The sequence below is a fragment of the Athene noctua genome, chromosome 35, assembly GCF_965140245.1.
Source record: "Athene noctua chromosome 35, bAthNoc1.hap1.1, whole genome shotgun sequence".
NCBI lineage: Eukaryota > Metazoa > Chordata > Aves > Strigiformes > Strigidae > Athene > Athene noctua.
In genome coordinates, this window is record NC_134071.1 from 774,434 (window position 1) to 799,959 (window position 25,526).

At 53.3% G+C, this 25,526-nt stretch overlaps 2 protein-coding genes across 2 annotated transcripts; one reads left to right on the top strand and one right to left on the bottom strand.

The window, feature by feature from the left end:
* The first annotated feature begins 6 nt into the window (after nt 1-6).
* On the top strand, nt 7-4,596 carry LOC141972756 (cytochrome P450 2F3-like). Its single transcript, XM_074930725.1, has 6 exons — nt 7-92; nt 742-918; nt 2,093-2,234; nt 2,318-2,505; nt 4,095-4,236; nt 4,312-4,596. The coding sequence occupies exons 1-6, from the start codon at nt 42-44 to the stop codon at nt 4,509-4,511; spliced, it is 900 nt and encodes a 299-aa protein (XP_074786826.1). The 5' UTR covers nt 7-41; the 3' UTR covers nt 4,512-4,596.
* A 5,983-nt stretch (nt 4,597-10,579) lies between these two features.
* On the bottom strand, nt 10,580-23,473 carry LOC141972751 (cytochrome P450 2G1-like). The gene is given in 10 exon segments (XM_074930720.1): nt 10,580-11,607; nt 11,715-11,856; nt 12,698-12,735; nt 12,738-12,884; nt 14,194-14,335; nt 14,477-14,653; nt 16,358-16,518; nt 19,374-19,523; nt 20,602-20,764; nt 23,300-23,473. Coding segments are annotated over 10 exon segments (1,476 nt in total). The 3' UTR covers nt 10,580-11,425.
* Nucleotides 23,474-25,526: the final 2,053 nt, after the last annotated feature.

A 25,526-nucleotide genomic window follows, 5' to 3' on the forward strand; every position in this document is an offset into this window, starting at 1 on the left:
GGCAACGGTTTGACTACGGCGACCACCGGTTCCTGGCCCTCATGGGCCTCATCAACGCCAACTGGAAGCTCATGAGCTCGCTCTGGGGGCAGGTGGGCCCTGGGGGGGCCCTGGGGGGGCCCTGGGGGGGTTTGGGGGGGCCCTGGGGGGCCCAGGGGGGGGTTGGGGGGACACAGCCCCCCCGCTTTGATCCGGCTGGGGTCCTGGCTCTTGTTTCACCCCGGTTTTGGGGGGGTTTTGGGGGGTTTATTTGGGGTTGGGGGGGGGTTGGTTTGGGGGGGGGGGGGTTGGATTTGGGGGACGTTGTTTGTTTTTGTTCACCCTCTTTTTTGTGGGTTTTTTTTTTTAAATTTTATTTGGGTTTTTTTTCCTTTTTTTCCTTTCTTTTCTTGGTTGTTTTTCCTTTTTTTCCTTTTTTTTTCCTTTTTCCTTTTTTTTTCCTTTTTCCTTTTTTTCCTTTCCCCTTTTTTTCCTTTCCCCTTTTTTTTTCCTTTTCCCTTTTTTTTTCCTTTTCCCTTTTTTTCTTTTTCCCTTTTTTTTTCCTTTTCCCTTTTTTTTTCCTTTTCCCTTTTTTTTTCCTTTTCCCTTTTTTTTTCCTTTTCCCTTTTTTTTTCCTTTTCCCTTTTTTTTTTTCCTTTTCCCTTTTTTTTTTCCTTTTCCCTTTTTTTTTTCCTTTTCCCTTTTTTCCCTTTTTTTCTATAAAAAATTAAAATTTTTTTTCAATTTAAATTCCTCCCGCAGCTCCTCTTCATCTTCCCCACCATCATGCGCTTCGTGCCGGGCCCCCACCGCCGGATTTACACCAACTACCTGCGCTTGGCCCAGTTCGTGGACGAGCAGGTGGAGCGGCACCGCGAGACCTTGGACCCCCAAAACCCCCGAGATTTCATCGACTGCTTCCTCCTGAAGATGGAGCAGGTACCCCCACCCCTCCTGAGCCCCCCAAAACCCCCCCGGGATACCCCCACCCCTCCTGAGCCCCCCAAAACCCCCCCAGGGATACCCCCACCCCTCCTGAGCCCCCCAAAACCCCCCCAGGGATACCCCCACCCCTCCTGAGCCCCCAAAACCCCCCCAGGGATACCCCCACCCCTCCTGAGCCCCCCAAAACCCCCCCAGGGATACCCCCACCCCTCCTGAGCCCCCCAAAACCCCCCCAGGGATACCCCCACCCCTCCTGAGCCCCCCAAAACCCCCCCAGGGATACCCCCACCCCTCCTGAGCCCCCCAAAACCCCCCCAGGGATACCCCCACCCCTCCTGAGCCCCCCAAAACTCCCCCAGGGAAACCCCCCGCTCCTGCGAGCCCCCCAAAACCCCCCCAGGGATACCCAGCCCCCCAAAACCCCTCGGGGGTGCCCAAACCCCCCCTCAGCGATACCCCCTCTCTCTTTTTTTGCCCCCCCAAACCCCCCCTTGTGCCCCCCTCCCTCTTTATCACCCCCCAGACCCCCCCCTTTGTACCCCCTCTCCTCCTTAGATCCTCCCCCCAACACCTCAGCGCTGGCTTTCAGCCCCTCTCTTTTTTTTTTAATTTTTTAAATTTTTTTTAAGTTTTTTTATTTTTTTTTAATTTTTTAAAAATTTTTTTTAATTTTTTAAAATTTTTTTTAAATTTTTAAAAAAAAAATTTTAATTTTATTTTTTTAAATTTTATTTATTTATTTTTAAAAAATTTTTTAAATTTTTTTTTTAATTTTTTAAAATTTTAAAATTTTTTAAAATTTTAAAATTTTAAAATTTTTCAAAATTTTTTAAAAATTTTTTTAAATTTTTTTTAAATTTTTTTAAATTGTTTTTAAATGTTTTTACTGTTTTTACTGGTTTTTACTGGTTTTTACTGTTTTTTACTGTTTTTTACTGTTTTTTACTGTTTTTTACTGTTTTTTACTGTTTTTTACTGTTTTTTACTGGTTTTTACTGGTTTTTACTGGTTTTTACTGGTTTTTAATGTTTTTTTAAAATTTTTTTTAATGTTTTTTTAAAATTTTTTTTAATGTTTTTTAATGTTTTTTTAAAATTTTTTTTAAAATTTTTTTTTTTTAATTTTTTTTTTATTTAAATTTTTTTTTTTTTGGGTGGGGGGCGCGCAGGAAAAGGGGAACCCCGACACCCACTTCACCGAGGACACCCTCTCCAAAACCACCGTCAACCTTTTTTTCGCCGGCACCGAAACCGTCAGTTCTACCCTCAAATACGGGCTCCGCCTGCTGCTGCGTTACCCCGAGGTGGAAGGTAACCGGGGGGGGGGAGGAAGATTTTGGGGGGGGGGTGAGAGGAATTTTGGGGGTGCCATGGCATTGAATGCGTGTCCCCAGAGCGGCTGCACGAGGAGATCGAGCGGGTGCTGGGGGGCCAGCGGGGGCCGTGCCTGCAGGATCGGGCCCGCATGCCCTACGCCGACGCCGTCGTGCACGAGATCCAGCGCTTCGCCGACATCGTGCCCATGGGGGTGCCCCACCGCACCACGCGGGACGTGCGCCTGCGGGGGTACCGCGTCCCCGAGGTACGGCGGCCCCCCCGGAGCGGGGGTACCGCCCTGGGAACGGGGGTACCGCCCAGGGTACGGGGGTACCGCCCTGGGAACGGGGGTACCGCCCAGGGTACGGGGGTACCGCCCTGGGAACGGGGGTACCGCCCTGGGAACGGGGGTACCCCCGTGGTGCCCCCAGTGCCCTCCCACCCCCACCCCCCCCCCATCAGCTCCTGGGGGTCCCCCCACCGCCCCCCCTTAACCCCCACTTAAAAAAAAAAAAAAAAAAAAAAATTTGCAATTTTTAAAATTTCAAACAATTGTTTAAGGTTTTTACAATTTTTCATTTTTTTGGTTTTTAAATTTGAAAAATTCAAAAATTAATAGAACGTTTTTAATGTACGACAATTAAATGTGTTTGGTTTTATTAAAGTAAATGATGAAATTAATTAAATTCAAGAATCTGTACTAATATATAAATACCAATTTTAGAATTTTTTTTAATTTAAAAATTTTAGATTTTTTTTAAAATTTAAAAATTTTAGATTTTTTTAAAATTTAAAAATTTTAGATTTTTTAAAATTTAAAAATTTTAGATTTTTTTAAAATTTAAAAATTTTAGATTTTTTTAAATTTAAAAATTTTAGATTTTTTTAAATTTAAAAATTTTAGAATTTTTTTAAAATTTAAAAATTTTAGAATTTTTTTTAATTTAAAAATTTTAGATTTTTTTTAAAATTATTTTTTTATTTATTTTTTTAAATTAAAAATGTTAGAATTTTTTCTAAATTTAAAAACGTTGGAATTTTTAAAAATTTAAAAACGTTAGAATTTCTTTTTTTAATTTAAAAACGTTAGAATTTCTTTTTTTAATTTAAAAACGTTAGAATTTCTTTTTTTAATTTAAAAACGTTAGAATTTCTTTTTTTAATTTAAAAACGTTAGAATTTCTTTTTTTAATTTAAAAACGTTAGAATTTCTTTTTTTTATTTAAAAACGTTAGAATTTATTTTTATTTAAAAACGTTAGAGTTTCTTTTTTTAACTTAAAAACGCTAGAATTTTTAAAAATTTAAAAATTTTAGAATTTCTTTTTTTCATTTAAAAATTTTAGAATTTCTTTTTTTCATTTAAAAATTTTAGAATTTCTTTTTTTCATTTAAAAAATTTAGAATTTCTTTTTTTCACTTAAAAAATTTAGAATTTCTTTTTTTCACTTAAAAAATTTAGAATTTCTTTTTTTCACTTAAAAAATTTAGAATTTCTTTTTTTCACTTAAAAAATTTAGAATTTCTTTTTTTCACTTAAAAAATTTAGAATTTCTTTTTTTCACTTAAAAAATTTAGAATTTCTTTTTTTCACTTAAAAAATTTAGAATTTCTTTTTTTCACTTAAAAAATTTAGAATTTCTTTTTTTCACTTAAAAAATTTAGAATTTCTTTTTTTCATTTAAAAAATTTAGAATTTCTTTTTTTCACTTAAAAAATTTAGAATTTCTTTTTTTCACTTAAAAAATTTAGAATTTCTTTTTTTCACTTAAAAAATTTAGAGATTTTTTTTTTTTAAATTTAAATAATTTTCGAAATTTAATTTTTTTTTTTTTAATTCCTTTCCCCCCCCCAGGGCACGGACGTCCTGCCTCTGCTCTGCACCTCCCAGTTCGACGCCGAGCACTTCCCGTCCCCGGAGACCTTCGACCCGCGGCACTTTCTGGACGTTTCCGGCCGCTTCCGGCGCAGCGACGCCTTCATGGCTTTTTCCGCAGGTGCCGCCCCCCCCCCTTTATTTCCCATCCCGGGGGGGCCCCCCCGCGCACCCTGACCCCCCCCTCCCTCTCCAGGGAAGCGCGTGTGCCTGGGCGAGGCGCTGGCGGCGGCCGAGCTCTTCCTCTTCCTCACCAGTATCCTCCAGTGCTTCCAGTTGCGGGGGGAGGCCCCCCCCGCCGCCATCGACGTCACCCCCGAGTCCAGCGGCCTCGGCAACGTGCCCCGGCCCTACCGCCTGGCGCTGCTCCCCCGCGGGGGCCCCCCCCACGGATAATGGCACCCCGAAATCTCGGGGGGGGGCCCCCCCAACCCCGAATCATGGTACCCTGAAATGTTGGGGACCCCCCCACCCCGAATAATGGCACCCCGAAATCTGGGGGGACCCCCCCCCACCCTCAATAATGACACCCCGAAATGTTGGGGACCCCCCCACCCCGAATAATGGCACCCCGAAATCTGGGGGGACCCCCCCCACCCTCAATAATGAAACCACGAAATGTTGGGGACCCCCCCACCCCGAATCATGACACCCCGAAATGTTGGGGACCCCCCCCACCCTGAATCATGACACCCCGAAATGTTGGGGACCCCCCCCCCCTGAATCATGGCACCCCGAAATCTGGGGGGACCCCCCCCTACCCCAAATAATGGCACCCTGAAATCTGGGAGGGCCCCCCACTCTCAATAAAGGCACCCCGAAATGTTGGGGACCCCCCCACCCTCAATAATGGCACCCCAAAATCTGGGGGGGCCGCCCCCTACTCTCAATAAAGGCACCCCGAAATGTTGGGGACCCCCCCACCCCGAATAATGGCACCCCGAAATGTTGGGGACCCCCCCCTTTTGAATAAAGACACCTCAAAATGTCGGGGACACCCCCCCCCCCGTGTCCTTTGGATCCAATTTGGGGGTTTGGGGGGGCACCGGGACCCCCCAAAATCCCTCAGACTCAATCTGGGGGGGCACCGGGACCCCCCCGAACCCTCAGACCCACTTTTACACCTTTGGGGGGGGGGGGGGGCACCCCAAAACCCCTTTTTTTTTGTTATTTTGGGGGGGGGGGGTGTGACAAATTTGGGGAGATTTTGGGGGGGCCCTGAAGAAAAATTTTACACACACCCCCCCCGCGGCTTAATTAATTATTAATTAATAAATCATTAACGGCATCTTAACGTGTGTCTGCTGACTGGGGGCGCAGTTAATAATTAATCCAATTAATTATTTACCCGATTAATAATTAGACTAACGAGCCAATTAATGATTGAGCCAATTAACGAGCCAGTTAATGATTGAGCCAATTAACGAGCCAGTTAATGATTGAGCCAATTAATTATTTACCCAATTAATAATTAATCAGACTAACGATCCAATTAATGAAGCCAATTAACGACCCAATTAATGATGAAGCCAATTGATGTTTAACCCAATTAATGATGAAGCCAATTGATGATTAACCCAATTAATAATTAATCCGACTAATGAGCCAATTAATAAGTGATCCAATTAATAATTAATCAAATTAATTATTAACCCAGTTAATAATCTAATAATCCAATTAATAAGTGATCCAATGAATGATTACTCCAATTAATGATCCAATTAAAAGGAGGCAATTAATGATTTATTCAATTAATGATAATCCTAATTAACTGTCATATTAATGATCCAATTAAGGCGTGATCCAATTAATGTCCAATTAATTATCCTATTAGTGAGTAGTCCAATTAATGAGTATTCCGATTAATGATCCAATTAATGATTAACCCAGTTAATAATTAGTCCAATTTATGATCGATCCCGTTATTGATCGATCCCGTTAATGATTAATCCAATTAATGATTAATTAACGCCAACGCAACCCGAGGTCAAAGGGCTGAGGGCGCTCCGGGGCGATCGATAATTAACGATAATCGCTAATGAGGGATTAATAATTAATGAAGCGCCATGGGGGAAGCGTCGGGTTAATTAATGAGGGAGGGGGAGGGGCCGCCGGGTGCTGAGGGGTTAATTGGGGGTGGTTAATGAGGGGTTAATTAATGAGGTGGTTATTGAGGGGTTAATTAGGTGGTTAATGGGGGTTAATTAGGGAGTTAATGAGGGGGTGGGGCTTAATGAGCGGTTAATGAGGTGGTCAATTAATTAACCATCATTATGTGGTTAATGAGGAGTTAATTAGGTGATTAATGAGGCCGTTGGGGCTCAATGAGGGGTTAATGAGGTGGTTAATAAGGAATTAATTAGGTTGTTAATGAGGGGGTGGGGGTTAAAGAATGAGGTGTTTAGGAGGCTTAATTAATTAGGTGGTTAATGAGGGGTTGATTAATTAGGTGGTTCATGAGGGGTTAATTAATTAGATTATTAATGAGGGGTTAAATAGGTAATTAATGAAGCGTTAATGATGGGTTAATTAAACGCTTAATTGTTTAATTAGGCGGTTATGGGGTTATGAGGGGTTAATTAACCGGTTATTTGGTTAATTAATTAGGCGTTTATGGAGGTTAATTAGGTGGTTAATGAGGGTCAGTTAATTAAACGGTTAATTGGTTAATTAGGCGGCTATGGGGGTTAATTAGGTGGTTAATGACGGGTTTATTAAACGATTAATTGGTTAATTAGGCGTTTATGGGGGTTAATTAGGGGGTTGATGAGGGGTTAATTCAACTCTTTGTTAATTAGGCATTTTTGGGGGTTAATTAGGTGGTTAATGAGGGGTTAATTAAACGTCTATTTGGTTATCTAATTAGGCGGTTAGGGGGGTTAATTAGGTGGTTAATGATGGGTCAAATAATTACCCAGTTATTTGGTTAATTAATTAGTCGTTTATGGAGGTTCATTAGGTGGTTCATGAGGGGTCAATTAATTAAACGGTTAATTTATTAATTAGGCGGTTATGGGGGTTAATTAGATGGTTGATGGGGGTTTTATTAATTAAACGCTTAATTGATTAATTAATTAAGCGGTTATGGTGGTTAATTAAGTCGTTAATGAGGCGTTAATTAACTACTGGCCCCCTCCAGGCACTGGTAGCCACAGTAGCCCCCCAGTAGCCCCCAGTAGCCCCCAGTAGCCCCCAGTAGCCCCCAGTAGCCCCCAGTAGCTCCCAGTAGCTCCCAGTAGCCCCCAGTAGCCCCCAGTAGCCCCCAGTAGCCCCCAGTTCACGGCTCCGGCGGGTGTTGGTGGCCCCGGTGGCTCCTTCCGGCCGTGGCCACCGGGACGCCGGGGCCGGTTGCCCGCCCAAGGGGGGTCGGTGGCCCACGGGCAACTTCGGTAGCCACCGGCCCCGGGCCTGCGGGTTCTGGGGGCTGCTGGACACGGGCGGGGGGCTGCTCGGCCCGGGGCCTTGCACGCTCATCTCGGGGCCTTGCACGCTCAGGTCAGGGCCTTGCACACTCATCTCGGGGCCTTGCACGCTCAGGTCGGGGCCTTGCACGCTCATCTCAGGGCCTTGCACGCTCAGGTCGGGGCCTTGCACACATCTCAGGGCCTTGCACGCTCATCTCGGGGCCTTGCACACAGGTCAGGGCCTTGCACGCTCAGGTCGGGGCCTTGCACACTCATCTCAGGGCCTTGCACACTCAGGTCAGGGCCTTGCACGCTCCTCTTGGGGCGTTGCATGCTCATCTTGGGCCTTGCACACTCCTCTTGGGGCATTGCCCGCTCAGGTCGGGGCCTTGCACACTCAGCTCAGAGCCTTGCACGCTCGGCTCGGGGCATTGCACACTCAGCTCAGGGCCTTGCACACTCCCTGCACTCTTGACTCAGCTCTGCCCGGCTTTGCACGCTCCCTGCACGCTTAGTTCGGGGCCTTGCACGGCTTTGCACACTGCACACGCAGCTCTTGGTTTTGCACAATCCTTGCACACACAGCTCGGGGTTTGCACACTCATCTTAGGTATTTGCACACTCTGTGCACACTCATCTTAGGGTTTACACACTGCACACTCAGCTCAGGGTTTACACACTCTGTGCACACTCGGCTCAGGGGTTTGCACACTCAGCTCAGGTATTTGCACACTGTGCACACTCAGCTCAGGGTTTGCAAACTCAGCTCAGGGTTTGCACGCTCTGTGCACACTCAGCTCAGGGTTTGCACACTCAGCTCAGGGTTTGCACGCTCTGTGCACACTCAGCTCAGGGTTTGCAAACTCAGCTCAGGGTTTGCACGCTCTGTGCACACTCAGCTCAGGGTTTGCACACTCAGCTCAGGTATTTGCACACTGTGCACACTCAGCTCAGGGTTTGCACACTCAGCTCAGGGTTTGCACGCTCTGTGCACACTCAGCTCAGGGTTTGCAAACTCAGCTCAGGGTTTGCACGCTCTGTGCACACTCAGCTCAGGGTTTGCACACTCAGCTCAGGTATTTGCACACTGTGCACACTCAGCTCAGGGTTTGCACACTCAGCTCAGGGTTTGCACACTCAGCTCAGGTATTTGCACACTGTGCACACTCAGCTCAGGGTTTGCACACTCAGCTCAGGGTTTGCACGCTCTGTGCACACTCAGCTCAGGGTTTGCACACTCAGCTAAGGGTTTGCACACTCTGTGCACACTCAGCTCAGGGTTTGCACACTCAGCTAAGGGTTTGCACACTGTGCACACTCAGCTCAGGGTTTGCACACTCAGCTAAGGGTTTGCACACTCTGTGCACACTCAGCTCAGGGTTTGCACACTCAGCTAAGGGTTTGCACACTGTGCACACTCAGCTCAGGGTTTGCACACTCAGCTCAGGGTTTGCACACTCAGCTCAGGTATTTGCACACTGTGCACACTCAGCTCAGGGTTTGCACACTCAGCTCAGGGTTTGCACGCTCTGTGCACACTCAGCTCAGGGTTTGCACACTCAGCTAAGGGTTTGCACACTGTGCACACTCAGCTCAGGGTTTGCACACTCAGCTCAGGTATTTGCACACTGTGCACACTCAGCTCAGGGTTTGCACACTCAGCTCAGGGTTTGCACGCTCTGTGCACACTCAGCTCAGGGTTTGCAAACTCAGCTCAGGGTTTGCACGCTCTGTGCACACTCAGCTCAGGGTTTGCACACTCAGCTAAGGGTTTGCACACTGTGCACACTCAGCTCAGGGTTTGCACACTCAGCTCAGGTATTTGCACACTGTGCACACTCAGCTCAGGGTTTGCACACTCAGCTCAGGTATTTGCACACTGTGCACACTCAGCTCAGGGTTTGCACACTCAGCTCAGGGTTTGCACACTCAGCTCAGGGTTTGCACGCTCTGTGCACACTCAGCTCAGGGTTTGCACACTCAGCTAAGGGTTTGCACACTCTGTGCACACTCAGCTCAGGGTTTGCACACTCAGCTAAGGGTTTGCACACTGTGCACACTCAGCTCAGGGTTTGCACACTCAGCTCAGGGTTTGCACACTCAGCTCAGGTATTTGCACACTGTGCACACTCAGCTCAGGGTTTGCACACTCAGCTCAGGGTTTGCACGCTCTGTGCACACTCAGCTCAGGGTTTGCACACTCAGCTAAGGGTTTGCACACTGTGCACACTCAGCTCAGGGTTTGCACACTCAGCTAAGGGTTTGCACACTGTGCACACTCAGCTCAGGGTTTGCAAACTCAGCTCAGGGTTTGCACGCTCTGTGCACACTCAGCTCAGGGTTTGCACACTCAGCTCAGGGTTTGCACGCTCTGTGCACACTCAGCTCAGGGTTTGCACACTCAGCTAAGGGTTTGCACACTGTGCACACTCAGCTCAGGGTTTGCACACTCAGCTAAGGGTTTGCACACTCTGTGCACACTCAGCTCAGGGTTTGCACACTCAGCTCAGGGTTTGCAAACTCAGCTCAGGGTTTGCACGCTCTGTGCACACTCAGCTCAGGGTTTGCACACTCAGCTCAGGGTTTGCACACTGTGCACACTCAGCTCAGGGTTTGCACACTCAGCTCAGGGTTTGCACACTCAGCTCAGGTATTTGCACACTGTGCACACTCAGCTCAGGGTTTGCACACTCAGCTCAGGGTTTGCACGCTCTGTGCACACTCAGCTCAGGGTTTGCACACTCAGCTAAGGGTTTGCACACTGTGCACACTCAGCTCAGGGTTTGCACACTCAGCTCAGGGTTTGCACGCTCTGTGCACACTCAGCTCAGGGTTTGCACACTCAGCTCAGGGTTTGCACGCTCTGTGCACACTCAGCTCAGGGTTTGCACACTCAGCTCAGGGTTTGCACACTCCTCCTGCCTTTGCACGCTCCTTGCACACTCACTTGTGCTGTGGTCCGTGTGTGTGTCCCGCCCCCCCCAACAAGAACCAAGCGCTTGAGTTCCGGAAACTTTATAGGGATGGGGGGGGGCGGTGGTGGCCAAAGGGGGGGTCCCGGTAGCCAAAGGGGGGGGGACTGGGTTGGGGTGGGGTTTGGTAGCCAAAGGGGGGGCTCTGGTGGCCAAATGGGGGGTCCCGGTAGCCAAATGGGGGGTTCCTGGTGGCTGGGGTAGGGGAGGGGTTTGGTAGCCAAAGGGAGGGTTCCAGTGGCCAAATGGGATGTTCCCAGTGGCCAGGGTTGGGGTGGGGTTCTGGTAGCCAAAGGGGGGGTCCCGGTGGCCAAATGCAAAGTTCCTGCTGGCTGAGGTAGGGGTGGGATTCTGGTAGCCAAAGGGGGGGTCCCGGTGGCCAAATGGGATGTTCCCAGTGTCTAGGATAGGGGAGGGGTCCCGGTGGCCAAAGGGGGGGTCCCGGTGGCCAAATGGGGGGGGGACTGGGTTGGGGTGGGGTTTGGTAGCCAAAGGGGGGGTCCCGGTGGCCAAATGGGGTGTTCCCAGTGTCTGGGATAGGGGAGGGGTTTGGTAGCCGAAGGGGGGGTCCCGGTAGCCAAATGGGGTGTTCCCAGTGTCTAGGATAGGGGAGGGGTTTGGTAGCCAAAGGGGGGTCCCGGTAGCCAAATGGGGTGTTCCCAGTGTCTAGGATAGGGGAGGGGTTTGGTAGCCAAAGGGGGGGGTCCCGGTGGCCAAATGGGGTGTTCCCAGTGTCTAGGATAGGGGAGGGGTTTGGTAGCCAAAGGGGGGGTCCCGGTAGCCAAATGGGGTGTTCCCAGTGTCTGGGATAGGGGAGGGGTTTGGTAGCCAAAGGGGGGGTCCCGGTGGCCAAATGGGGTGTTCCCAGTGTCCGGGGTTGGGTCTGGATTCCGGTAGCCACCGGCGGGGTTGTTAGTAGCCAAAGCAGGAGTTGTCAGCGGGGCACCATGCGGAGCTGGAAGCTGGGGGGGATGTTGATCAGCCCGCTCTCCACGGGCTCGGTAGCCAACTGCTCGGGTGGCCCCAGCGGCTGCAGGCGGAAGCTCTGGAGGATGGTGGTGAGGAAGAGGAAGATCTCGAGCCGGGCCAAGGCCTCACCCAGGCACAGCCGCTTCCCTGCGGGCACCCGGGGGTGGGGGGGGTCAGGACACCCCCAAATCCACAGCGGGGGGGTCCCCGCGCCCCCCCGCCGCCCCCCCGCGCCCCCCCCGCGCCCCCGGTACCGGCGGAGAAGGGGACGAAGGCCTCGTTTTTCTGGAAGCGGCCTTCGGCGTCCAGGAAGTTTTGGGGGTCGAAGGCTTCGGGGTTTTTGTAGGCCGCGGGGTCGTGGAGGGCGGGGCTGAGCAGGGGGTAGACGTCCGTGTCCTGGGGGGGGGGACATTGGGGGGGGGGGACACATTGCGGAGGGGACATTGGGGGACACACACACGGGTCAGTGAGGGCGCGAGGGGTGGCCCTTCCCTCCCTCCCCGCCCCCCCCCAACTTTGTCCCTGTGTCCCCTCTTGTCCCCCGTCATCCCCCCTTGTCCCTCTTTGTCCCCACTAGTGCCTGTCACCCCCCTTGTCCCCCCCTCTTGTCCCCACATGTCCCCCCCTTTGTCCGTGTCCCCCCCTCTTGTCCCCGTTGTCCCCCACTGTCCCTGTCCCCGCCTTGTCCCCTCTTGTCCCCGTTCATCCCTTCTGACCCCCCCTTGTCCCCCCTTGTCCCCTCTGACCCCCCCAGTCCCCATGTCCCCCCTTGTCCCCCCTTGTCCCCCCTTGTCCCTGTGTCCCCTCTGACCCCCCCTTGTCCCTATGTCCCCCCATGTCCCCCCGTGTCCCTGTGTCCCCCCTTGTCCCTGTGTCCCCCCTGTCCCCGTGTCCCTTGTCCCCCCGTGTCCCCCCATGTCCCCCCTTGTCCCTGTGTTCCCCCTGTCCCTGTGTCCCCGTGTCCCCCCTTGTCCCCCCTTGTCCCCTTGTGTCCCCTCTGACCCCTCCTTGTCCCCCCGTGTCCCCCCTATCCCCCCTTGTCCCTGTGTCCCCGTGTCCCTGTGTCCCCGTGTCCCCCCTTGTCCCCTCTGACCCTTCCTTGTCCCTCCTTGTCCCCCCGTGTCCCCCTGTGTCCCCATGTCCCCCCGTGTCCCCCTGTCCCCGTGTCCCCCCTTGTCCCTTTGTCCCCCCCGTGTCCCCCCGTGTCCCCCGCCGTCGCCCCGCGGGCAGGTGCCACCTTGGGGATGAGGAAGCCCCTGAGCGCGGTGTCCTGGTGACGCGGTGGGGGACGTTGAGGGGCAGGAGGTCGCTGCAGCGCTGGATCTCGTGGGTGACGGCGTCGGTGAAGGGCACCCGCGCCCTGTCCTGCGCCGCGGGCGCCCGCTGCGCGCCCAGCGCCCGCCCCAGCTCCTCGTGCACCTTCTCTGAGGGCGGCTTGGGTTGGGGGGGCGCCGCCACACTTTTTTTTTTTTTTTGGGGGGGGGGGGGGGGGACAATTCAAACCTTTTCTTTTTTTTCTTTTTTTTGTGGGGACACTTCAGCCTTTTTTTTTTTTTTCTTTTCTTGGGGGACAATTCAAACCTTTTTTTTTATTATTTTGGGGGGGGGGACACTTCAAGCCTTTTTTTTTATTTTGGGGGGGGACAATTCAAGCTTTTTTTTTTTTTCTTTTTTTTTTGAGGGGGGGACACTTCAAGCCTTTTTTTTTTTTTTCTTTATTTTTTGTGGGGACAATACAAGCTTTTTTTTTTTAAGGGGGACACTTCAAGACTTTTTTTTTTTTCTTTTTGAGGGGGGGACACTTCAAGACTTTTTTTTTTTCTTTTTGAGGGGGGGACACTTCAAACCTTTTCTTTTTTTTCTTTTTTTTGTGGGGACACTTCAGCCCTTTTTTTTTTTTTTCTTTTTTTGGGGGACAATTCAAGCCTTTTTTTTATATTATTTTTTTGAGGGGGGGACACTTCAAGCCTTTTTATTTTTTCTTTTTTTTTGTGGGGACAATTCAAGCCATATTTTTGTATTCTTTCTGGGGGGGACAATTCAAACCTTTTGTTTTCTTCTTTTTTTGTGGGGACACTTCAATCCTTTTTTTTTTAATTCTTTTGGGGGGGGGACAATTCAAGCCTTTTTTTTTCTTTTCTTTTTTTTGGGGGGGACACTTCAGGCCTTTTTATTTTCTTTTTTTTTGTGGGGACAATTCAAGCCTTTTTTTTTATTATTCTTTTTTGGGGGGGACACTTCAAGCCTTTATTTTTTCTTTTTTTTTTTAGGGGGACAATTCAAGCCTTTTTTTTTTCCTTTTTTTTTGTGGGGACACTTCAAGCCTTTTTTTTTTTCTTTTTGGGGGGGACAATTCAAGCCTTTTTTTTTCCTTTTTTTTTATGGGGACAATTCAAGCCTTTTTTTTTTTGTGTGGGGACAATTCAAGCCTTTTTTTTAAATTCTTTTTGGGGGGGGACAATTCAAGCCTTTTTTTTTCCTTTTTTTTTATGGGGACAATTCAAGCCTTTTTTTTTGTGTGGGGACAATTCAAGCCTTTTTTTTAAATTCTTTTTGGGGGGGGACAATTCAAGCCTTTTTTTTAAAATTCTTTTGGGGGGGGGGACAATCAAGCCTTTTTTTTTTTTCTTTTTTCTTTTTTTTTTGTGGGGACCCTTCAAGCCTTTTTTTTTTTTTTTTTTTTTTTTTTGGGGGGGGGTGGGTCTGCGTGTTTCTCAGGGCCCCCCCACTCACCCTGCACCTCCGGGTGCTTCATGAGGAGGAGGAAGCCGAAGCGCAGCGTGGAGCTGACGGTCTCGGTGCCGGCGATGAAGAGGTTCAGGGTCGTCAGCTCCAGGTTCTCGAGGGTGAACTCGGAGGAGGGGTCCCCCTTCTCCTGGGGGGGCACGGGGGGTCTGAAGGGGCGGGGGGGGGGCCGCGGGGGTAACCCTGGCCGGGGGGGTAAGGCGGAGCCTCTGGGAGGGCCGAGCGGGGGCACCCCAAGGGGCGGGGGCGCCCCCCGAGCCCCCCCGCTCACCTTCTCCATCTGGATGAGGAAGCGGTCGATGAAGTCCCGGGGGCACGCGGGGTCCAGGGTGGCCGCGTTCAGCCGCACGCGGCGCGCGATGAAGCTCCTCATCCTCGCCAGCAGGCGCGGGATCCGCAGGTGCGGGCCCGGCAGGTACTTGAGGAACGTCTCGCCCAGGTCGTAAAACTGCGCGGGCAAAATGGCGGCGTCGGGGAAAAAGCAGTTTGGGGAAATGGAAAAATTGAAAAAAAAAATTAAAGAAAAAAAATTTTTAAAGTAAAAAAATTTTTTAAAATAAATTAAAAAAAAAAAATTTAAAAATTAGAAAAAAAAAAAATTAAAGTTTAAAAAATTTTTTTAAAATAATTAAAAAAAAAATTGTTTAATTAAAAAAAAATTTAAAAATTTTTTAGTTTTAAAAAATAAATAATTAAAAAAAAAAAATTAAAAATTAGAAAAAAAAAAAATTAAAGTTTAAAAAATTTTTTTAAAATAATTTAAAAAAAAAATTGTTTAATTAAAAAAAATTTTAAAAATTTTTTAGTTTTAAAAAATAAATAATTAAAAAAAAAATTAAAAATTAGAAAAAAAAAATTAAAGTTTAAAAAATTTTTTTAAAATAATTTAAAAAAAAATTGTTTAATTAAAAAAAATTTTAAAAATTTTTTAGTTTTAAAAAATAAATAATTAAAAAAAAATAAAAATTAGAAAAAAAAAATTAAAGTTTAAAAATTTTTTTAAAATAATTTAAAAAAAAATTGTTTAATTAAAAAAAATTTTAAAAATTTTTTAGTTTTAAAAAATAAATAATTAAAAAAAAAATAAAAATTAGAAAAAAAAAATTAAAGTTTAAAAATTTTTTTAAAAATAATTAAAAAAAAATTGTTTAATTAAAAAAAATTTTAAAAATTTTTTAGTTTTAAAAAATAAATAATTAAAAAAAAAATTAAATTTTTTTTAAATGAAAAAAATTTAAAAATTTTTTAAAGTTTTTTAAAGTTTTAAAAACTTTTTTAAAATAATTTTATAAAATAAATAATAAAAAATAAAAAATAATTTAAAAAATTTTAAAAATAAAACCATTTTAAATTTTTTTTTTTAATTTTAAAATTTAAAAATAAAATTTAAAATTTTATTTTCATTTTATTTTTAAACTAAAATTTTAAAATGCTAAGATTTTTTTTTAAATTTTTTTTTTAAAATTTAAATTTTTTTTTTGAATTTTCAAAAAAATTGTAAAAAATTTTAAAAATAAAACCATTAAAATTTTTTTTTTTAAATTTTAAAATTTAAAAATAAAATCTAAAATTTTATTTTCATTTTATTTTTAAAATAAAATTTTAAAATGCTGAGAATTTTTTTTAAATTTTTTAAAAATTTTTTTAAAAATTTTAAAATTTTTTTTTAAAAATTTAAATTTTTTTTTTAATTTTCAAAAAATTTTTAAAAAATTTTAAAAATAAAACCATTTTAAATTTTTTTTTTAATTTTAAAATTTAAAAATAAAATTTAAAATTTTATTTTCATTTTATTTTTAAACTAAAATTTTAAAATGCTAAGATTTTTTTTTAAATTTTTTTAAAAAAATTTAAATTTTTTTTTTGAATTTTCAAAAAAATTGTAAAAAATTTTAAAAATAAAACCATTAAAAATTTTTTTTTTAAATTTTAAAATTTAAAAATAAAATCTAAAATTTTATTTTCATTTCATTTTTAAACTAAAATTTTAAAATTTTAAGAATTTTTTTTAATTTTTTTTTTTTTAATTTTAAAAAAAAATTTTAATTTTAATTTTTTTTTTGAATTTTTTGAAATTTTTTTGGAAATATTTTTTTTAGAGCGGTGAAGCGCCCAGGCGGGACCCCGCGGAGGCGCCCCCTCCCGCGCCCACCTGCGCCCAGGGGGTGCTGAGCTCCCGGAAGATGTCCCGCAGCATCCCCAGGATCTCCGCGAACTCCCGGTCCCGGTACTCGAAGCGGCTCCCGAAGACGATGGAGCAGATGATGTTGGAGGAGGCGCAGCTCAGCAGGGACGAGGGGTCGAAAGGCTCCCCTGGGGGGGCAGTTGGGGCAGTTGGGGGGCAATTGGGGGCGATTGGGGGCAGTTGGGGGGCAATTGGGGGCAATTGGCGGCAATTGGGGGGCAATTGGGGGGGAATTGGGGGGATTGGGGGGGAATTGGGGGAATTGGGGGCAATTGGGGGCAATTGGGGGCAATTGGGGGGCAATTGGGGGGGAATTGGGGGGATTGGGGGGCAATTGGGGGGGAATTGGGGGGATTGGGGGGCAATTGGGGGCAATTGGGGGAATTGGGGGGGAATTGGGGGGATTGGGGGGCAATTGGGGGCAATTGGGGGAATTGGGGGGCAATTGGGGGGGAATTGGGGGGATTGGGGGGCAATTGGGGGGGAATTGGGGGGATTGGGGGGCAATTGGGGGCAATTGGGGGAATTGGGGGGGAATTGGGGGGATTGGGGGGCAATTGGGGGCAATTGGGGGAATTGGGGGGCAATTGGGGGGGAATTGGGGGGATTGGGGTGGAATTGGGGGAATTGGGGGCAATTGGGGGCAATTGGTGGCAATTGGGGGGCAATTGGGGGGGAATTGGGGGGATTGGGGGGCAATTGGGGGGGAATTGGGGGGATTGGGGGGCAATTGGGGGCAATTGGGGGAATTGGGGGGGAATTGGGGGGATTGGGGGGCAATTGGGGGCAATTGGGGGAATTGGGGGGCAATTGGGGGGGAATTGGGGGGATTGGGGGGCAATTGGGGGCAATTGGGGGAATTGGGGGGGAATTGGGGGAATTGGGGGGATTGGGGGGGAATTGGGGGAATTGGGGGCAATTGGGGGCAATTGGTGGCAATTGGGGGGCAATTGGGGGGGAATTGGGGGGATTGGGGGGCAATTGGGGGGGAATTGGGGGGATTGGGGGGCAATTGGGGCAATTGGGGGCAATTGGGGCAATTGGGGGGCAATTGGGGGGGAATTGGGGGGATTGGGGGGCAATTGGGGGGGAATTGGGGGGATTGGGGGGCAATTGGGGCAATTGGGGGCAATTGGGGGGCAATTGGAGGAGCAGTTGGGGCAATTGGGGGGACTGGGGGGCAATTGGGGGGCAATTGGGGGTGGCAGCACCCAAGGGCGAGGCCTGAGCCCAAGGTACCGCCGGGTGTCCCCAAACCCTTGTCCGTGTCCCCAAGCCCTGGGGTGTGTCCCCGTGAGTGTCCCCGTGAGTGTCCCCAAGGCCTGACCCATGTCCCCATGCGTGTCCCCATGTCCTGCTGTGTGTCCCCACAGGTGTCCCCACGCCCTGGCCCGTGTCCCCACATGTCCCCATGTCCTGCTGTGTGTCCCCACGGGTGTCCCCAAGCCCCGGCCCATGTCCCCATGCATGTCTCCATGTCCCCATGAGTGTCCCCAAGCCCTTGTCCATGTCCCCATGTCCCCACGCGTGTCCCCACGCCCTGGCCCGTGTCCCCATGTGTGTCCCCACGCCCTTGTCCATGTCCCCATGTCCCCATGAGTGTCCCCAAGCCCTTGTCCATGTCCCCATGCGTGTCCCCATGTCCTGCTCTGTGTCCCCAAGGGTGTCCCCAAGCCCCGGCCCGTGTCCCCACGGGTGTCCCCAAGCCCCGGCCCATGTCCCCATGCATGTCTCCATGTCCCCATGAGTGTCCCCAAGGCCCTGTGTATGTCCCCATGTGTCCCCAAGCCCCTGTTTGTGTCCCCGTGCCCTTGTCCATGTCCCCATGTCCCCATGAGTGTCCCCAAGCCCTTGTCCATGTCCCCATGCGTGTCCCCATGTCCTGCTCTGTGTCCCCAAGGGTGTCCCCAAGCCCCGGCCCGTGTCCCCACGGGTGTCCCCAAGCCCCGGCCCATGTCCCCATGCATGTCCCCATGTCCCCATGAGTGTCCCCAAGCCCTTGTCCATGTCCCCATGCGTGTCCCCATGTCCTGCTGTGTGTCCCCACAGGTGTCCCCAAGCCCTGGCCCGTGTCCCCATGTCCCCACGCGTGTCCCCACGCCCTGGCCCATGTCCCCACGTGTCCCCATGTCCTGCTGTGTGTCCCCACAGGTGTCCCCAAGCCCCGGCCCATGTCCCCATGCATGTCTCCATGTCCCCATGAGTGTCCCCAAGCCCTTGTCCATGTCCCCATGTCCCCACGCGTGTCCCCACGCCCTGGCCCATGTCCCCATGTGTGTCCCCACGCCCTTGTCCATGTCCCCATGTCCCCATGAGTGTCCCCAAGCCCTTGTCCATGTCCCCATGCATGTCCCCATGTTCTGCTGTGTGTCCCCACGGGTGTCCCCAAGCCCCGGCCCATGTCCCCATGCATGTCTCCATGTCCCCATGAGTGTCCCCAAGGCCCTGTGTATGTCCCCATGTGTCCCCAAGCCCCTGTTTGTGTCCCCGTGCCCTTGTCCATGTCCCCATGTCCCCATGCGTGTCCCCATGTCCTGCTCTGTGTCCCCAAGGGTGTCCCCAAGCCCCGGCCCGTGTCCCCACGGGTGTCCCCAAGCCCCGGCCCATGTCCCCATGCATGTCTCCATGTCCCCATGAGTGTCCCCAAGGCCCTGTGTATGTCCCCATGTGTCCCCAAGCCCCTGTTTGTGTCCCCGTGCCCTTGTCCATGTCCCCATGTCCCCATGAGTGTCCCCAAGCCCTTGTCCATGTCCCCATGCGTGTCCCCATGTCCTGCTCTGTGTCCCCACGGGTGTCCCCAAGCCCCGGCCCGTGTCCCCACGTGTCCCCACGCCCTTGTCCCCTCGCCCACCTCCCCACGTTGGACGAGGCCCGGCTCGGCAGTTACGTGGGGCCCAAAGAGTCCCCTGGAGGGGGGGGGGTAGGAAGGATTTGGGGGGTGTCAGCACCCAAGGGTGCCCCCCCGGGTGCCCCCCCGCGGTACCTCGGGTGTCGCGGATCTCCCGCAGCATCATCTGCGCCTCCTCCTGGATCCGATTTTCCAGAGTTTTCCGGCCCATCCCGAAATCCCGCAGCACCCCCAGGGAGAAGCGGCGCAGCTGGCGCCAGCGCTCCCCGCTGGAAAAAACCACCCCTGGGGGGGGCACACGGCGCCCGAAAATTGGGGGGGGGACACACACACACAGAGAGCACCCAAAAAATTATGGGGGGGCGACCTTGAGAGAAAGGGGGAAGCCAGAAGGGGATGGGGAGCACCCTATGGGGCAGGGGGGGCACCCAGTGGGGCGGGGGGGGCACCCTGTGGGGCGGGGGGGGCACCCAGTGGGGCGGGGGGGCACCCAATATGGTGAGGGGGGGGCACCCTATGGGGCAGGGGGGGCACCCAGTGGGGCGGGGGGGGCACCCTATGGGGCAGGGGGGCACCCAGTGGGGCGGGGGGGCACCCAATATGGTGAGGGGGGGGCACCCTATGGGGCAGGGGGGGCACCCAGTGGGGCGGGGGGGCACCCTGTGGGGCAAGGGGACACCCTATGGGGCAGGGGGGGCACCCAGTGGGGTGGGGGGGCACCCTGTGGGGCAAGGGGACACCCTATGGGGCAGGGGGGGCACCCAGTGGGGCGGGGGGGCACCCTATGGGGCAGGAGGGCACCCAGTGGGGCGGGGGGGCACCCTATGGGGCAAGGGGACACCCTATGGGGCGGGGGGGCACCCAATATGGTGAGGGGGGGGCACCCTATGGGGCAGGGGGGGCACCCAGTGGGGCGGGGGGGGCACCCTATGGGGCAAGGGGACACCCTATGGGGCAGGGGGGCACCCAGTGGGGCGGGGGGGCACCCTACGGGGCAAGGGGACACCCTATGGGGCGGGGGGGCACCCAATATGGTGAGGGGGGGGCATCCTATGGGGCAGGGGGGCACCCAGTGGGGCGGGGGGGCACCCAATATGGTGAGGGGGGGGCACCCTATGGGGCAGGGGGGCACCCAGTGGGGCAGGGGGGGCACCCAGTGGGGCGGGGGGGGCACCCTATGGGGCAAGGGGACACCCTATGGGGCGGGGGGGCACCCAATATGGTGAGGGGGGGGGGCACCCGTCCGGATTTTGGGGCCCGTTGGCTCAAACAAAAAACCTCCCCCCGGGGCAAGCGGGTGCCGCTCTTTGGCTACCAGCGTGGGGCCCCCCCCTTGCCCCCCCCCCCCCCGCCCAGGTCTCACCGTGGCCCCGGAAGGTCGATTCGATGGTGGGCAACCGCCCGCGGCCAGCGAAGGCCTCGGCCTGGTCCACCAGCGCCTCGCGCAGGGCCGCTGGCCCGCACAGGACCACCACTGGCCGCGAGCCCAGCCACACCGTGAACACCGGCCCGTAGGTCCGGCTCAGCTGGGGGGGGCGAGAAACCCGATCGCTAGCCCACGCGGATCTTCGCTAGCCCAACCGAGGGCTCGCTGGACCGCCAAACCGCTCGCTAGCCTACGAGGATCTTCACTGGCCCACCAAACCACTCGCTAGCCCACACGGCTCTTCACTAGCCCGCCAAACCGCTCGCTAGCCCACACGGCTCTTCACTAGCCCACCCGGACGCTCGCTAGCCCACCAAACCGCTCGCTAGCCCATGCGGCTCTTCACTAGCCCGCCAAACCGCTCGCTAGCCCACACAGCTCTTCCCTAGCCCACCCGGACGCTCGCTAGCCCACCAAACCGCTCGCTAGCCCATGCGGCTCTTCACTGGCCCACCAAACCACTTGCTAGTCCACACAGCTCTTCCCTAGCCCACCCGGACGCTCGCTAGCCCACCAAACCGCTCGCTAGCCCACGCGGCTCTTCACTGGCCCACCAAACCACTCGCTAGCCCACACAGCTCTTCCCTAGCCCACCCAGACGCTCGCTAGCCCGCCAAACCGCTCTCTAGCCCACGCGGCTCTTCACTAGCCCACCCAGACGCTCACTAGCCCGCCAAACCACTCGCTAGCCCACGCGGCTCTTCACTAGCCCACCCAGACGCTCACTAGCCCGCCAAACCACTCGCTAGCCCACGCGGCTCTTCACTGGCCCACCCAGACGCTCACTAGCCCGCCAAACCACTCGCTAGCCCACGCGGCTCTTCACTAGCCCACCCAGACGCTCACTAGCCCGCCAAACCACTCGCTAGCCCACGCGGCTCTTCACTAGCCCGCCAAAGCGCTCGCTAGCCCACGCGGATCTTCGCTAGCCCACCCGGACGCTCGCTAGCCCACCCACCCACTCAGTAACTCCCTCCCCTGCCCACCCACTAGCCCCCCAGCGCCTCCTTGCCCCCCGGCCCCCCAGCCGCTCACTAGCCCCCCTATTCCCTCACTAGCCCCCCCATTCCCTCACTAGCCCCCCCAGCCGCTCACTAGCCCCCCCCATCCCTCACTAGCCCCCCCCATCCCTCACTAGCCCCCCCATCCCTCACTAGCCCCCCCAGCCGCTCACTAGCCCCCCTATTCCCTCACTAGCCCCCCCATCCCTCACTAGCCCCCCCATCCCTCACTAGACCCCCCCAGCCGCTCACTAGCCCCCCCCATCCCTCACTAGCCCCCCCCATCCCTCACTAGCCCCCCTATTCCCTCACTAGCCCCCCCATCCCTCACTAGCCCCCCCAGCCGCTCACTAGCCCCCCTATTCCCTCACTAGCCCCCCCATTCCCTCACTAGCCCCCCCAGCCGCTCACTAGCCCCCCCCATCCCTCACTAGCCCCCCCCATCCCTCACTAGCCCCCCCAGCCGCTCACTAGCCCCCCCTATTCCCTCACTAGCCCCCCCATCCCTCACTAGCCCCCCCCATCCCTCACTAGCCCCCCTATTCCCTCACTAGCCCCCCCATCCCTCACTAGCCCCCCCAGCCGCTCACTAGCCCCCCCTATTCCCTCACTAGCCCCCCCATCCCTCACTAGCCCCCCCATCCCTCACTAGACCCCCCCAGCCGCACACTAGCCCCCCCATCCCCTCACTAGCCCCCCTATTCCCTCACTAGCCCCCCCCATCCCTCACTAGCCCCCCCCATCCCTCACTAGCCCCCCTATTCCCTCACTAGCCCCCCCATCCCTCACTAGCCCCCCCCAGCCGCTCACTAGCCCCCCCCATCCCTCACTAGCCCCCCCCAGCCGCTCACTAGCCCCCCCATCCCTCACTAGCCCCCCCCATCCCTCACTAGCCCCCCCCAGCCGCTCACTAGCCCCCCCATCCCTCACTAGCCCCCCCATCCCTCACTAGCCCCCCCCAGCCGCTCACTAGCCCCCCCATCCCTCACTAGCCCCCCCCATCCCTCACTAGCCCCCCCATCCCTCACTAGCCCCCCCCAGCCGCTCACTAGCCCCCCCATCCCTCACTAGCCCCCCCCATCCCTCACTAGCCCCCCCATCCCTCACTAGCCCCCCCCAGCCGCTCACTAGCCCCCCCATCCCTCACTAGCCCCCCCCATCCCTCACTAGCCCCCCCATCCCCTCACTAGCCCCCCCATTCCCTCACTAGCCCCCCCATCCCTCACTAGCCCCCCCCAGCCGCTCACTAGCCCCCCCCATCCCTCACTAGCCCCCCCATCCCCTCACTAGCCCCCCTATTCCCTCACTAGCCCCCCCATCCCTCACTAGCCCCCCCCATCCCTCACTAGCCCCCCCATCCCTCACTAGCCCCCCCCAGCCGCTCACTAGCCCCCCCATTCCCTCACTAGCCCCCCCCAGCCGCTCACTAGCCCCCCCCATCCCTCACTAGCCCCCCCATCCCTCACTAGCCCCCCCATCCCTCACTAGACCCCCCCATCCCTCACTAGCCCCCCTATTCCCTCACTAGCCCCCCCCAGCCGCTCACTAGCCCCCCTATTCCCTCACTAGCCCCCCCCATCCCTCACTAGCCCCCCCATCCCTCACTAGCCCCCCCCAGCCGCTCACTAGCCCACCTTCACCAGCGACCGCAGGGTGTGGAAGGGGGAGATCTGCAGCAGGTTGCCCACGATGGGCAACGCCGGGGGCCCGGGGGGCAAGTTGCCGCGGCGGCGGGGTGGCCCGGGCCGGAGGAGGAGGAGGAGGAGGAGGAGGAGGACGAGGAGGAGGAAGGTCGCGTCGGGCTCCATGGCGCTGCCCCCCCGCCCCCCCCCACTGGCCACCTCCCGCTATTTATGTGCCACCGGCTTGCGACACCGGGACACGCCCCGGGCCACTGGCACCGGCCCCGCGGTGGCCCCCGGGCGCGGCCCAAAACCTTTGTCCCCGCGAGTGTCCCTGGGAGTGTCCCCTGAGTGTCCCCGTGAGTGTCCCCCTGAGTGTCCCCGCGAGTGTCCCCTGAGTGTCCCCAAACCCCCGCGAGTGTCCCCTGAGTGTCCCCATGAGTGTCCCCGTGAGTGTCCCCCTGAGTGTCCCCCTGAGTGTCCCCAAACCCCCGCGAGTGTCCCCTGAGTGTCCCCTGAGTGTCCCCAACCCCCTGCGAGTGTCCCCTGAGTGTCTCCGGGAGTGTCCCCTGAGTGTCCCCGTGAGTGTCCCCCTGAGTGTCCCCTGAGTGTCCCCGTGAGTGTCCCCGTGAGTGTCCCCAAACCCCCGCGAGTGTCCCCTGAGTGTCCCCTGAGTGTCCCCAACCCCCTGCGAGTGTCCCCTGAGTGTCCCCTGAGTGTCCCCAACCCCCTGCGAGTGTCCCCTGAGTGTCCCCGTGAGTGTCCCCTGAGTGTCCCCAACCCCCCGCGAGTGTCCCCTGAGTGTCCCCTGAGTGTCCCCAACCCCCCGCGAGTGTCCCCTGAGTGTCTCCAGGAGTGTCCCCTGAGTGTCCCCGTGAGTGTCCCCCTGAGTGTCCCCTGAGTGTCCCCGCGAGTGTCCCCTGAGTGTCCCCAAACCCCCGCGAGTGTCCCCTGAGTGTCTCCGGGAGTGTCCCCTGAGTGTCCCCGTGAGTGTCCCCGTGAGTGTCCCCAAACCCCCGCGAGTGTCCCCTGAGTGTCCCCTGAGTGTCCCCAACCCCCTGCGAGTGTCCCCTGAGTGTCCCCGTGAGTGTCCCCGTGAGTGTCCCCAAGCCCCCGTGAGTGTCCCCTGAGTGTCCCCAACCCCCTCGAGTGTCCCCTGGGTGTCCCTGAGTGTCCCCAACCCCCTGCGAGTGTCCCCTGAGTGTCCCTGTGAGTGTCCCTGCGAGTGTCCCCCGAGTGTCCCCGTGAGTATCCCCGTGAGTGTCCCCAAGCCCCCACGAGTGTCCCCTGAGTGTCCCCAAACCCCTGCGAGTGTCCCCGGGAGTGTCCCCAACCCCCCCGAGTGTCCCCTGAGTGTCCCCGTGAGTGTCCCCAAGCCCCCGTGAGTGTCCCCGTGTCCCCGAGAATGTCCCCAAACCCCTGTTTGTGTCCCCAAACCTTTGTCCGTGTCCCCACAAATGTCCCCATGTCCCCGTGAGTGTCCCCAAGGCCTGGTCCATGTCCCCATGAGTGTCCCCAAGCCCCCATAAGTGTCCCCGTGTCCCCGCGAATGTCCCCAAGCCCTAGCCCATGTCCCTATGTGTGTCCCCAAGCCCTCATGTGTGTCCCCAAGCCCCCGTGAGTGTCCCCAAACCTTTGTCCATGTCCCCGTGCGTGTCCCCATGTCCCCATGCATGTCCCCAAGCCCCTGTGAGTGTCCCCAAGCCCTTGTCCCCTGGTCCATGTCCCCACAAATGTCCCCAAGCCCCCGTGCGTGTCCCCAAACCTTTGTCCATGTCCCCGTGCATGTCCCCAAGCCCCCGTGTGTGTCCCCAAGCCCTGGCCTATGTCCCCATGTGTGTCCCCATGTCCCCGTGTGTGTCCCCAAGCCCTTGTCCATGTCCCCATGTGTGTCCCCATGTCCCCATGTGTGTCCCCATGTCCCCGTGCATGTCCCCAAGCCCCCGTGAGTGTCCCCAAGCCCTGGCCTATGTCCCCATGTGTGTCCCCATGTCCCCGTGTGTGTCCCCATGTCCCCGTGTGTGTCCCCAAGCCCTGGCCTATGTCCCCATGTGTGTCCCCATGTCCCCGTGTGTGTCCCCAAGCCCTTGTCCATGTCCCCATGTGTGTCCCCATGTCCCCGTGTGTGTCCCCAAGCCCCCGTGTGTGTCCCCAAGCCCTTGTCCATGTCCCCATGTGTGTCCCCATGTCCCCATGTGTGTCCCCATGTCCCCGTGTGTGTCCCCAAGCCCCCGTGTGT